We start from the raw sequence: 14,479 nt of genomic DNA on the forward strand, positions 1-14,479 counted from the left end.
TTTGCCAAATCTTATAGAATGATTTTTCAAAAAGTATGTTTTTGAAAAATTTTCGTCCAAACAATTTTCAAAGTAAAAAACTAAAAATATCAAATAGAAATATTACAGGTATAACAGGGCCTGGATTTTTGATTATTTTTTAATCTTCTAGGTATTCTTTCTGTTCCATTTGTAGTCTATACACTCACAAAGCATATTAATTGCATGGTTTGGCCTTCAAGAAATAAAGACATCTTCGATTGGTATAAACCGAATCCAGATTAGCCCTATCACAGTAAGCCTTATGACCATTTGCATTTGTGAGAGAACCATTTGCGTTGTTGTTGAGGTGGCGTATGAGCCGTGACTCCCTGAGCTTGTAGTTAGACTAAACTATAAAGGATTATCTGAATGTAAGACACTATAAAGCACACCTAATACAACTTTGGCGGTGGGTTAAGATGCAGCAAATTAGTTTCATGGGTTAACTCCTACGTCGGGTGAGTTTGTTCTTGGGCCTTGGCCCCACCAGTGTTGAAGAATTTATATTGCATGAGGCCCAAGCTCCGGAGCTGGGCTCATTCAAATTCTAACAAAACTCCAACCCGAGCCCGCCCAAGTTACATACACCCCCTATCCACTCAGCCCCACCTGTTTAAACCGAGCATTAGGATGCTCATTTACCAATTTCTAGTTTTCTTTATTATTAGGGGATCAATCTTATATTGGGTGAATTTGTCTTTGTCTCCACCAGTACAAATCAGATGCTTGCACTGGGCCCGGGCTTCAAAGCCGGGTCCATCAAATTTTAACAAAATCCCAACCCGAGCCTGCCCAAGTTGTTCCACTACCCATTACCCACCTTGTTTGCGTCCAAGCATTAGGATGCTCATTTACCAATTTCCAGTTCTCTTTATTAGACCTGTTAATATCCACTCTGAGGGCCATATATACACTATTATCTATTTAACGGGTTGACCCATTTAACTCAAATGGTCGAACCAGTGAGAATCATCACCTGGATAGAAAATTAGGCCAACTGGTCGATCTCTGGTTTGTTTTGTAAAACACTGGTTCAAACCAAGGTTCAAAGGATCCGGTTTAAGGCTGGTCTACCCCTTGAACCACTTGCTGACCCGAAATTTCCCCTGTAGAGGTGTATCGGGAAGGCTCCGGTATGGGCTGATACGTATCAATACTTTGAACTTTGGTTCAAACCCATAGCAGAGTAGGCTCTCGGTGTTGTAGTGGCCCTATGTGCATCATTTCTCCTCCAACTTCACTAATCCACTAATTGGAGGGGGACAAAGCTGCATTATAATACCGGGGAAAAATCCAAAACAACTGTTAACATCATCTAACCTTCGCTGGATTTTGATGGTGACTTGTAAATGTTGATGTGAATGCCATCACAATCCCATTTGCTTAAGAAGAGAGATTAGATACCACAAAGACATAATATCTTTCTCCATTCTGTGGTGGGCACTGCCCAGTACAACTGAAGTCCAGCCTTTAATTGTTAATTTCATTGGCTTTGCACTATGCACCTCCAGTGGTAGTAGTCGATGTTTCTCTTTCCTTGGATCTCTCATAAAAAGGTTGGGACCTTGGGATATGTCAGCCTCACAAGAGTACTGGATTATAAGGATATTGGACGTATCGTATTTGTATCAGTGATCATAGAAATGCATATATATTTTAAACTTCATAACTTTAGGATGATAAATTATAGGGTAAATTGCAGATTAATATCTGGTACTTTGGGCTATTCTCACTTTAGTGCCCGAATTTCAAAATGTAACTGTACTTGAACTTGAAACTTGTAGTTTAGTCCAAAATCGCTAACGACATTAAATGACATGTGAAATAAAAAAAAAAAAATGCCTTTTAAATTTCATCTAATTTTCTTTATCAACCAATTACATTCAACTCACCTTATCCTAACTCTCCTCTCTCTCCCCTAAACAAAGTCCTTCTTGCTATTGCTGCCACTTCAAAATCCTTATTTGATTCTTACCAAAAAATCCTCATTAGATTGGACGTCGAAGGACTGTTGGGAGGGCAATTGTGAGTTTGTGGAGCTCAATTGCTCAAGGGAATCTTAAGTGTTAAGGCACCGTTGATTGCTGGATCTTACTAATCAATGAGGGAAAAATTGGAAATAAAAAGAGAACGAGAAAAGAAAATCGTCCATATCCATTCTGGGTGAGGCCGGTTTAATCGAATCATATTGATTTGGGGCATTTGTGATCATTGCACGGCTTGGGGCAATGTACGGGATGTCCCACAAAGTTAACAGTGGAAATTAATGCACAAGTGAAGCATGTGTACGATGTTGAGATGGCACTGCCCCACTTCATTAAGGATGATGGAGCTGGATCCACATTCGTACATTTGTTTGGGAGTCATTCGTACCTGATTTTTTTTGAACCCCTCCGGCCCCCCCTCTCTTCATTCATGATCAGAAATGATGCTGTTGGCCTCAATTTTTCACATCCATTCACTTGGTTTACTATTTGTGAACCTACTGTGCCATGACGTGGCACAAATGACAACACATAATTTTAATACATTTATAATTTGAAGATGAAGAAGAAAAGGAGGGAGCCAGGGAGGGGATGGGGGACAAAGGAGCTTAATTAGAATCTTCACCACATGATAAACTGTCCGATTCTCCATGTCTTTCTATGAACTAAAGATTGATTCGCCCAAATAAATTCTATTTTTTCTCATATTACTGCAAAAGGTTGAGGGTATCAGGTGGGTCTTATCTTTAATCTAGCTATATGATTCATGAACACAGAAATTATCTTTATCTTAATAAATATGGTTTCTAGCAAGGGTAAACCAAAACCTAAACTTTTTAAGTTAAAACCCTGATTACACTTGTGAAAATGAGAACTTAATGTTGTGAATCTGCTGAATTGACATCCTAAAATTATTAGATAAAAGCTTTGAATTTAAGGGATTAGAAGAGGCAAGGACAAACTGAAAAGGAATTGGGTGGAAGTAATAAAAAATGATTTTAAATGCCCCTAATTTAAGAAAGGATAAAATTGAATGACAAAGTAGAATTTATATAATCGACGCATGTAGTTGGGATAAGGCTTAAATGATGACGATGAATGAATTAATCAGCATACACCAATTTCTTTATAACCCTGATAGCCATACAAGTTACTTTTGTTACCTCAATAAACTTAAGGGAACCCCATTATTGATTTCAGGATCTTTTTCTATCTTAGGTAGAACTGGAATTTGGTGAATAAGACCATGGTTTTTAAAAATGATTCGGAGACCGAACTGATTAGGGGACCGGTTATTGGGTCGAACGGTCGGTCTATTCTGACAAAAATAAAATAAAAAACGATCAAAACCGTTCGAATGGTTAACCGCCTGGGTCAATGGTTTACTAACCAAAATCAATAGTTTTGGGCAAATTTCCGATTTTGGGGAAAACCAAAACTGATCACCTGACCGGTTCCCGTTTTTTCGATCCGGTTTTGAAAACCATGGATAAGACTAATGAGCAAATTAATAAAGAAAATGAGAAAAGAGATTGAAATAGACAGTTAGAGAGATTGTGTTTATAAAAAGAGAGAGAGAGAGAGAGAGAGAAGGAAGAAAATATAAACAACAGTTATTATAGAGACCATCATCTCCTCTCTTGTAGCATCACATGTTTGGCCTATTTGAATAATGTTAAACTGCAAGCAACCAAACAGAACCCACGGCTCCGACCAGTAGCTTTATCGTTTCTGCATAGTGGCATTGACTGCCAACGACTACCATCACCAAGACATGCAAGTGGATTGGTGTCACAATGTACAGGAGGCGCAAGTTAGAACTTATAAGTATCCCATTCAGAAAACTGTAGAAATGTCTTACTCTTACCTCGTTTTGCAAAGTCTATAGGGGTGTGAGCCGGCATTTCTTAAATTCTCGACAGGCCCATTAAACAGTGGCCTCTTTTGTCAATTTTCCCAAGTGGTCCAGACCAGATGATAATGTATTGTGCTCTTTCATGCCTCCTGTCGTTCTTTCTTTCTTTCTTTTCTTCTTTTTCTTCCTTTCTTCTTCTTCTTCCACTTCTCTCGTGCATGCTTTTTATGTTTGTTCTTTGCTTCACCAGTACACGATATGTTTCTTCTCCTAACTGCACCGACCAGTTGGTGGCTCCCTGCTTGATATTTCACCATGTCTATCTCCTTGCAGCTTAATTTTCTATTTATTAAATCAATTTGTTAATGTGATCAGTTTACTCTCTGAAGTATTCACACTCCAAAGTCTACACCACCAATTGCTTTCCAATGGTCTACTTATGTTTATCAAATTTTCTTTGGCATAATTTAGTAAAGTTCCAAGGCTTATAAGTCCACAATATCGATAAGCTCATCAAATTCTTATATGACCCAGACCAAGGATTTCCAATTCCATTCGGGTCAAAGCCAAATCCAGAGTCCTACATTAATTGATGCTACTTCAAAGCTTATCTATCGTTTAATACATTTAAATTCCAATGGACTATTGGGAATAGAACAAATGAGATCATGGAATGGAGCAATAATCAATCACAATATCAACAGGCCCAACTGTACCAAACTACCAATTAAAGAAGCCAATTGGGACCCACATTGTAAGTGGCTCCATATGTATTCAGCAGAGCCTGACCCAATTATTGATTTAGTGATCAGGTTCAAAACATGGAAACCTAGCCCCTTGGATATTGGGTTATATATCCAGATACCTATGGACGCCAGTAGAGAATACATTCATGACAAGAGGAATTCTACAAGCATACAATGAGGGCCCCCTCATCATAACAGCATTTAGATGCAGGCCATCTAAAGCTGCCATGTGGCTAGTTAAGGATCAGGACTCACCATCAGATGGGTCGACCTAAATCACATTAATAACAACAGATTTGTAAGGTTAAACCATAATGAACTCAAATCCAGAATAAGAAGTCAGTCTGGCCAGGTCCTTGGCCATGAGGAGTTAAGAGACACCACTCCAAGTACAATAATCAATATCAGTCAGTCTATGTCTGTGTGGAGTGAACTTCAGAATTTGGTTGACTACAGGATTTCACCTAATTGGTATTAGTATGAGATTTGTCGTTGTTGAGACTCTACATGAACTTTTGATCATTAAAAGAACTGTTAAATTCTATCACCACAGTCACAGGAGGGCTCTTAATTACTGTTTCCAAACAGGGGGTTCTGTTTGTATTTGTTGTCTATTTTTTCATGATTTTTGTCATTTTTGTGTAGTAGTAATTGAAGGATCCATTTCAACAATATCGTTTGTCAAACAACAAAACTACGAACGTATGAATTACTTTTCAATACCGTGCAATATAAATTTTAGACAGAAAACATATGGCGATGGAGATGGACACATCCTATTATTCTTGCTTGTAAGTTGGGTAATGCATTTCCAAGCTCCATGATTATGACGTTTCCTAGTAAAGACTAAAAGGACGCAATGGTGATATATATATATATATATATATATATGTATTTATTATGTTAACCACTACATTGGGTCAAATGAGTTATATATCACTGAGAAGGAAGCTTTTGAGTTGATGAATTCATCTACTTTTAAATGGGTCCCATGCATTCGCATCTTTTCTTATTAAGAGCAAGTTTACTCCCCTGTGGCTCTGGATTTTCCCTTTTACGACCTTGTTGGCAGTAGTGGACACTTTGCAATGGATCGGTTTGGAATTTGAATACCCAAAACTCGAAGTTAATTTTCTTCACCTTTGAAGTTTGAACCGACCCGATGATGAGTCATGAGTGTACAGCCGGGTTAGCCACTATAGTAGCTGGTTCTCAAAACATGTGTTGAACAATTAAAACAAAAGGGGGTGTGCTCTGGTAATTAATTAATTAAGAGGTCGACGACCCAACTCAGCCTGGAAGCCTGGAAGCGACCCAATTGGAAACCAACTTAAATTGAAGCTGGGTCTGGATCTGTAATAGTAGTTTTCTGGTCCTATGATGGTTCCATGGAGATTTGATCTAAACTCTCCTTTTTTATCCTTGGCATCCCTTTTATTGCATATGTAGTAGTGGAGTAGTTGAGATAAAGCAACCTTGTTTTACTGAAACATCAGCTGAGAGTTGAAGGGGTTTAAAATTTCACTTTATGTAAGCCAAGACCAGTACAGTGACTCTAGTGACATCAGAACGATAATTACCGGAGATTCCACGTTTCATGAGTCACCCACTGTTGAATGTTGGTTGGTAGTAAATGGTGCGCCTTCCACTTGCATAGCTAAGTTTCAGTTAGAAACAAAAGCTTTAATTTGTTGTTTGGGCTGAGCTCTTATGTTAAGCCCTAAACAAAGTATTCCATTCTAATTAAGAGACTGGCTAATTTGGACCTTATTGGAAAATGCAACAAGTACTCCATCCCCAACTTGAGCAACTCTACCCCAGTGAAAGCTAAAACCTCCTCCACATCTTGAATCTTACTGCATCTGCATCTGCTGCTGCTGCTACTGCCACTGTTGCTACTACCACTACTACTGCTCTATGTGTATGTGTATGTACTAAATAATTAAATTGAAGGTCTGTATGCATTCCTGAAGGATCCAAGAAAGAAACACAGAGCAGTACTTTTACTAGATCCCAAATCTCCATTAATATCCGGGTTTTATTGAATTTGCTGGACTGGAGCAGAGGGAGAGGGAGAGAGGGAGACATGTTTATGAGTATATATCTTGATGGCTAATTAATCACACGTTTGAGCAAGCACTCATGCACACGTGCATAAGAAATGTATGTAAATGTACAGGAGGCAGGAGGCAATGATAAAAAGGATGAAATGTACATTAAAAAAAAAAAAAAAAGTCTTAAGAGTCTTAATGTCCATGTTCATGTGTTGCTTCAAAGTAAGCCACATAGTGCCTGGGACACATCATTTTCGTGGCCAGTTTTGTTATTTTCAAGCCATGAAAGCACCGGTACCACTGCCTCTCTGTTAGTGAGAGATGGGGTTTTAAAAAGAGAAAAAAAAAAAAAAAAACAAAGACAGTGAGAACTCGCCAATGCTCTTACTAGTCCCTACCAACACTACTCTCACCAATCATGATGCTTCTTTAAAGGTGAATGATCCCATTCTGAATACACCACCCAATATGTTTGGACGACGAGTCCACATCACAGCCATCTGTTTTTCACTCAAGTCAGTTGTCAAATAACGGTCCCACAACCAGAAACCTATTGAGTGTTTCGATCATCACCTTACTAACTTGTGTATGTCAGGTTGTAGATCGAACAGTTATGAGTTCCGTAATTTCCTTTTTATCTCATTCAACTCTAGTTATTGCTTAATCGTGGCCTCAAAACTGCCTGCAATGGGGGTTTCTGCAAACTCTAGTCTTGACTCCGACCCGCATTGGCTTTAGCTATCAGACATTAGCTATGGTTGCCAAGCTAATTTAGTTAACAGGATTGACGATAGCCATGGATATTCAATTCAGAATTCCCACAACTCCAAGGTGGACTGGAGGACATTTCTCTAGCTACTTGGTTCGAACAACCTACTTTTGGGTTCACTATCCAACTCGACCCGTTTCGGCCAACCAGTTTATCACATTTACGTGACTGTTTTACCATTATGGAAGCTTAATTTACCTCCTCAGACCCAGAACTGCAACAGGAATCCCCACCTCATTTTTGGCAGTAATTTGAAGTTTCATTGGTTCATATGGAGTAGTAATTTAGATTTTTCTTTCTAATCAGTAATCCCCGCTCCTACCTTCTCTTTCTCTCTGACATTTCTGAAGCAAGCTTAAAACCCACATAAAGAGAAAAAGGAGTATATATTTAAAGAGGTGCAAACAATGCTACCAGCTACCTGCAACTGTCATCGAGAAATTTAGTTTCTTTCTGCTTTCGGCAGAGCATCAAATTTTATTTTATGAGCAATAGATGCCATTCTTGATTTGTTTACCATCATCTGTTCTTTCTCCTTTCTGTTGCACTGATTCAGAAACACCACTCCCATAATCCGGTCGATCCACCGATCTTACTCGCTGCCCTCTACGATAAGTTCAATACAATGTACATGCCAAGCAACACTACCCACGTCACAGAATTTTCATATATACATGGCACTTCTGAACAGTTCTGCAGAGAGAGATAGAGAGAGAGGGAGATTGCACTTACATGGTTCCTGCTTATAATTAAAGTTTTATCTTTTTCAACCAACTTAATGGAATTTAACGAAAATACTCCATTTATACGTTAATTCGTACCAAAATAAGGATAGTTTGCACAAGAAACAATAATGGGTATGCTTAAGATTGCCTCATACGCATCACAGGCGTAGGTAGGGCAAAATAAAGGATGTATTTAATCAGAAAATCTCATTTTTTTTTCCTCATAAGAATTAAAGGAAGGATTACAGATGCAGATCCAAACTCACATGATCTTGTACGTTTGGTTTCTTAGCCTCGTACATGTGTCGTCCTTGAGTACTAGAGCCGCTGAACGGCGCCGGTCTCGAGTCATCTTCACCTGCAAAAAGCGGAAGCAATGAACGGTCCTGATTGAAATTAGGGGAGCTTTGGACGGGTGGAATTCTCCACAAAGCCAAGGGGCTGCCGTTGATCGGAGGCTGAGAGAAGGAAGTATGGTGGCTTCCATAAAAGCGGCTGTTAGTAGGAATCATGTTGCCGTTGGTCCAAGAAGGGTAGCTGAGCGCTGGCGTTGCAGCGGAACCAAGCCGGTAATTAACCAGCCCGTAGACGTGGCCCTCAGGGATACCACCGTGCGCCATGGCCGACTGGAGGTGTGCACGTTTAGCATGCTGACGCTCGCGCTTGTGAGCGTTCTGATGGCCTCCCAAAGCCTGAGATGTAGGGAAGTTTCGGCAGCAATAATGGCACTCGAATTTGCGACCGCTCTCGCCGTTGTCGTTCTCCTTGGCGTCCTCGCTCAGGTTAGTTTCCACAGACTCGGACTCGTCTGTGACGGCAACTTCTCCGCCAAATTCAATACCAAAGAGTCGAATGCCCTTCTCTTTAACGGGTGCAGGCCGAATGAACGGTAACTGAGAGAAGGAATCTACGTTCATGAAGTCGTGAGTTTCTCTTTCAACCTTTTCCATGGAAAGGATTATGGAGAGAGAGGAGAGTAGTAGGTTAGAGGGAAGTGAGAGGAGGAGAGACGAAGGTGCAGTTGGAGCCACCTTGGGAGACAGGGAGAGGGAAGGGGGAAGAGAATGGACTGAGTGGGTGGGGTGGGGAGGAGGGAAGAAAAGGAAGGGAGAAGAAGAGCAAGGAGAGGAGAGGAGAGGCTACTCTCTTTTTGGGGTGGTAAGACTGTCTGGTGGGGCCTACAACGGGGAGTCTGATCCGTGGACAATTCGTGCTGACCCCATCTGAGAGTAAGGCCTGACAAGTCCACCAGTGCTGGTGTGGTTGTGAGGGTGAAGGGGTGACTGTGCTCTCTCTCTCTCATGAGTCATATACAGCTAACCCCTCACCTTTTCCATATATTTGTTAGTAAACCCTACCTAATTCATTTATTTGGAAATATGCCTTGGGACCATCAAGCCCCAATTCCGCAAGTTTCTTATTTCTGCTGTTTGTGCCCAATTCCATAAAGGAGCGAAGCAGGTTTCAGAGTGCCATCCATAGAAGTCTAGGCGTTCGAATTCCATTGAAATATAGATATAGAGAAACTGACGGGCAACCTGCTCAGGAAGGGATGCTTACCCATGCAAAAAGCTTCTTAAAAGGATTATGGAGCTTTTCTAGCAGCTGGGGTAGCATATTAGCATCGTCAACTTTAATTGTTGCAGAATTGATTTCAAGCAACAAATTCAACTGAGCTCATCCATCATGGAGCTCTCATTTTCCTTTTATTTCCGGAATTAGTGCTGTCATAAGTGAATTAGGATTAGGCAGTTGATAAGCCCAGGGTATGTTTTAGTTCCATGCTTACATTGGATTACCTCCAAACTTGTGAGAAAACTTATCTCTTAAATCTCTGGTTAGAGATTATCCATGTGTAATTAAGGTATTCTTAGAATTTTTAATTAATAATCACATCCCTTGTTGTTTAGGCCCCATTGCAATGCAAGTCTGCAGCCAAGGGTTTGACGATGCTTAACTAAAACCTAGTGGAGGGTTTCTTTGTCAAAGTGGTGAGGATTTGAAATCAATGCTAGGAAGCTAGTGTAGTCTGTCTAGGATAAATGTATCGCAAATGAAATATTTCAAGGATGGGAAGTGTTGTGAGGTGGAATTTGTCATAGATCGATCAAATTAAAGATTATGATCCCATAAGAAGATCTAATAAACAAAGGCCCCATCTGATTGAATGTCATCAAATAAATCTTAATTGGGTCTTTTCTTGAAGAGTTTTATCTGTTTTGTGATCATCCAAATTAAAAATGTTTCGAGCTTCTAGTTGATTTCTTTTGATCGCAGAAGTCAGCTTCACAATGAACCCCTACCAGTTTAATCCTGATAAATAATATAAAATTAATTATATTGTTATTGTAGACTTGTGGTATTTAAGCTATGTAGCACAATATGGGGGATCGATATTTTTCTTATGCTATAAGGGGTTGCTTACAAATTCATCAAAATAGAATGGCTCTATGTAAAATTCCATTTGTTATTTCTTTTTTTCTCATGGGTGCGCAGGATAAGGAAGGTGGAAGTGCAACCCCCCTTCTCTTGTTGCATGTACGTGTACCCATCAGTCAACACCAAGGTTGTAAGTCCTAGGGATAACTACACTGCACTCTACTTCAGAATTCTGATTTTCATTGCAGACCTAGGATAATTTAAAATTTCAAATACCTCCACCTATAACACCAATATCTGCTCTACATTGGCATCAATTCCAAATTGGCACCTATCCCAACTGTACCGTGAAACTAAGATTTATTAGGGTGGACTGAACAGAAAAATCCCCTAAGTTGTAAGGGTGAGAGAGAAATGACGAACTTCGTTGGTGGGTCTCTCTCTCTCTCTCTTTTCAGGTACTAGTAGTTGGTGCTGGTTCTTTATAGCTGTTGTCTGTTTTATATCTGTTGCAGGGATTCTGCAAAGTGGTCCTGAAAATGTTAACCAGATTACACGAATGGAGAAGATAGAAATAATCATCTCCAAGCCCAACGTTGGGTAACGAAGTACGTAGACTCTTCCGTCTTTCATCCTTACATTTTTGTTCCTTCCAGCATTTTGACATGTATGTCCCTCTTCTTTATCTTACTTTCACTCATTAGCGATTTAAATAGATTCAATCATATCAAATCAATAGAAACTTATCCATTGGATTCGAATAATTGAATACTCTTCACAAATTAAGCTGAAAATAATCAAAATATTATGTAACTCAGATTTTATTTTATGAAGATATAAGCGCCTCTTAATTTAACAATGAATATGATACTAAACAAAATGGAAAGATGAACAGAATTCATGTAACCGATCTCATATAGTAACAGTGATCGATGATGATGATGATGATGATAAAACTATATGGATTGGATTACATTGAATCAGATTGACGTGGAATGAATCCATATACGGTCCAATTATCAACTGATCTAAATCGAATTTCCTCTAATTGGGTTCAATTCACACTCGAATTTGGACAAACATATATAAAGTGTGGAGCTCTATCATTTCATATGACCCCGCCTCTGCAGCCCTTGCCAATTTATACAAGGAAGAGCTTATTACTCTTAATGCTATATTCTATTCCAAAACGTGCATAATGAAGTACAGTAGGTTTCTTGTCTTGTCTTTATCTTTGATTAAAGCAGTAGTAGGTCTCTAGTTTCTATACCAGAAGTACGACTCTTATTATGTGGGGCAAGGACGGGGCCGGACAAGCTTTGCTCACTCTTGGCCTAAACCATAAAACAAACCATATATGTGCATCATGAGCAAGCAAAGTGGGCCTAGAGGCACCATCTGAAAAGATGTATACTATGAAAGGATACGTAGTAGCTAGTTCTGGTTTACAGGATTTTGGACCGCACACATGTATATTTGTAAGGGTATGAGTTTCTAAGTTTTAACAGTAGCAAAACTGGTGTAATTGTAGAGAATACACATACCATATATATATATATACGAGGGCTCAGAGATCAATCAATTTATTGGCAAGAAAAGGACGTAATCGTCATATTCATAAGGGAGGAGGACTTCTCCGTCATCAAGTTCATTTTCCCCCTTCTTCTTTTCCTGTTTTCCAAGGACTATCACTCTGCTAGCTACCTCTTTTTTTTAACCGTTTGCATGCTTACAAGCTCTTATAAGGGTCAGTGATTATTGTGGCTATCTGAGAGAGAGAGACTGTTGCTCACTTTAGGTCTTTATTTGAGAGCTTTTCTTTTCTTTTATGTTCTGTTCTGTGTTGTTTTGGGGGATTGGGAGAGGGGGGGAGGGGGGTAATTTGATGCGGTGTTACTCTTTTGGTTGTGGGTATCTGTAGATTTGCATGAGATTTAGCTGAAATAGTAATTTAATGATACATTGGAGTCTCTCTGCAACACAGACTGCTTTATTCGTGCATGCTTGACCCGTTTTGCAATTATTCCCGGCCTTAACTGTACACATCCTCATAATTCTACCTTCTTTGCCATTCATAGACTAGTCGCTGTCCCCTCTCATCTAACACTATATACCTTTGGGTTTGTGATGATATATAGTAGAGATTAGAGGAGTTGGCCAGCAGGGGGGAACCCATAACCTATTTGCTCATTTTGGTTAATTAAATGGAAGTATGTATACCAAATAAACCGAAATGGGCCCCACTCAACATCAACATCTCCCAACCCTAACAACAGCAACCCTTCATTCATGCAAACCCTCTTTACCATTAAAGTCACAGTGTGCAAGGAGTGGGGAGAGGGGGGACCATGTGGAGTTGAATTGAATTCAATGGAATTGAATTGAACCACATTGAGATACAACTCCCAAAAAATGTCCTTGTTCTCACCCACCGAAAGGGTCACCATCTTTGGAAACCCTAATTCTCTTAGGATGGATGGTGTTGTTTGGTGTTTGGTGTCTGGTGTCTGGTGTCTGGCCTGGCCGGGTTCAGCATTGGCATCACGCACTAGTCTCCAGCTGCCGCGTTGGATCTTTCCTGAACGAGGGGGAAAGGTCGCTTTCTCATCGTTCCCCATCGTCCCTCTTCCCCATTAGGTGTCCCGAACGCGACACTGCCTCTGGGAACTCCTGTCGTTTGGCCAAGCACATTTCATTGTTGGGACTTGGGATCCATGGCCATACCCGCAGCTGCTGGTTGGGGCAACATGACTACATGAGTGTTCGTTACGATGAGTGGATGATATGGATCAGATGTTGATGCCTGAGATGGAAAATAAAAGGGTTTTTGCAGTCCTCTTCCCTCCTTGAGCACATGCTCTATCCAAGATATTTTAGCAGAACACAACACAAGAGCAGTCTATATATATATATATATATATATGTATATATACATATATATAAGCAAAACCATGCAAATTAATGACCTTAGCCCAGGACCCAACACCAACCAGGCAACCACCCACCCATAGATTCTTACATATAGCACAGTCCTTATGATCGATCAACATTCTTCTTCTTCTTCTTCTTCTCTTTTTCATATGTAAGAACAGGATGCAGCTCTTAATAACTCTGCGGATATGTTGATATATGAACATGCATGCATGGGTGGCTCTTTTTGAAGTCATTAAAGGCTTGATAGTTGATGGTCTTTCCCAAAGAGAGCCATATGGGATGTTCATGTTGTCGGAACTAAGAAGCAAGGACCACAAAAGGCATCTCGAATGTGAGATAACCAAGGCTCCGAGGCAGCAAGAAAAGGCCATGTACTCTTTTCCAGATGTTGCATCATCAATGTGATAAAACCCTTGGCCCTCCTCCTCTTTTGTGTTCAGAGATTTTAGAGAGATTTGAGTTTGACACTATATTGGATGGTTTTTGTCCCTTTTTGTCATACTTCACCTTTCGTGTCGGTTGCCCCACTCTATTTCTATCCCCCAGCGTTAACACTATAATTAATGTCGATGAGTAAAACAAGTTTATTCCACCGCCTAGCATTAATTTCTATCTATCTATCTCTCTCTCTATATATATATCCACACATCACGCCATTCCATCTCTAGCTAGCTAGTTTCTATTAAAATATCAGAACTAGATTGGGTTTCAGCTTGGGAATCAATACGTCATATCTGTCGATATAGAAACAATATCTCTAGTGAACAAAACATTAAATTGAGTGGTTGAAAACAAGATGCAGGAGCTACCAATGAAAATGCTTATCTGAAGAATTTTTTGCAGGCTTATCAAATTGGAGGTGGGGATCTTGCAAGGTGGACTCTATGAATAATTTTTCTAAGATAAATCAGAAAGCTATTAAAGGAAAATTTCCACCAAAATGGTCTGTAGGAATGTGATATATGTAAGGGTATCAATCTGATCTTACTTGAAAACTGATGATCATAAAAG

General features: G+C 39.7%; 1 protein-coding gene across 1 annotated transcript; it reads right to left on the reverse strand.

Annotated features, from left to right (window-relative positions):
* Positions 1 to 7,967: 7,967 nt before the first annotated feature.
* On the reverse strand, positions 7,968 to 9,261 carry LOC104597603 (zinc finger protein GIS2-like). Its single transcript, XM_010259237.3, has 2 exons — positions 8,422 to 9,261; positions 7,968 to 8,036 (listed from the first exon to the last, which is right to left on the reverse strand). Exons 1-2 carry the CDS (start codon positions 9,103 to 9,105, stop codon positions 7,983 to 7,985), a joined length of 738 nt encoding a protein of 245 aa, XP_010257539.1. The 5' UTR covers positions 9,106 to 9,261; the 3' UTR covers positions 7,968 to 7,982.
* Between the last annotated feature and the right edge of the window lie 5,218 nt (positions 9,262 to 14,479).

This window comes from Nelumbo nucifera, chromosome 7 (assembly GCF_055504915.1).
Source record: "Nelumbo nucifera cultivar China Antique chromosome 7, China Antique-T2T, whole genome shotgun sequence".
Classification (NCBI taxonomy): domain Eukaryota; kingdom Viridiplantae; phylum Streptophyta; class Magnoliopsida; order Proteales; family Nelumbonaceae; genus Nelumbo; species Nelumbo nucifera.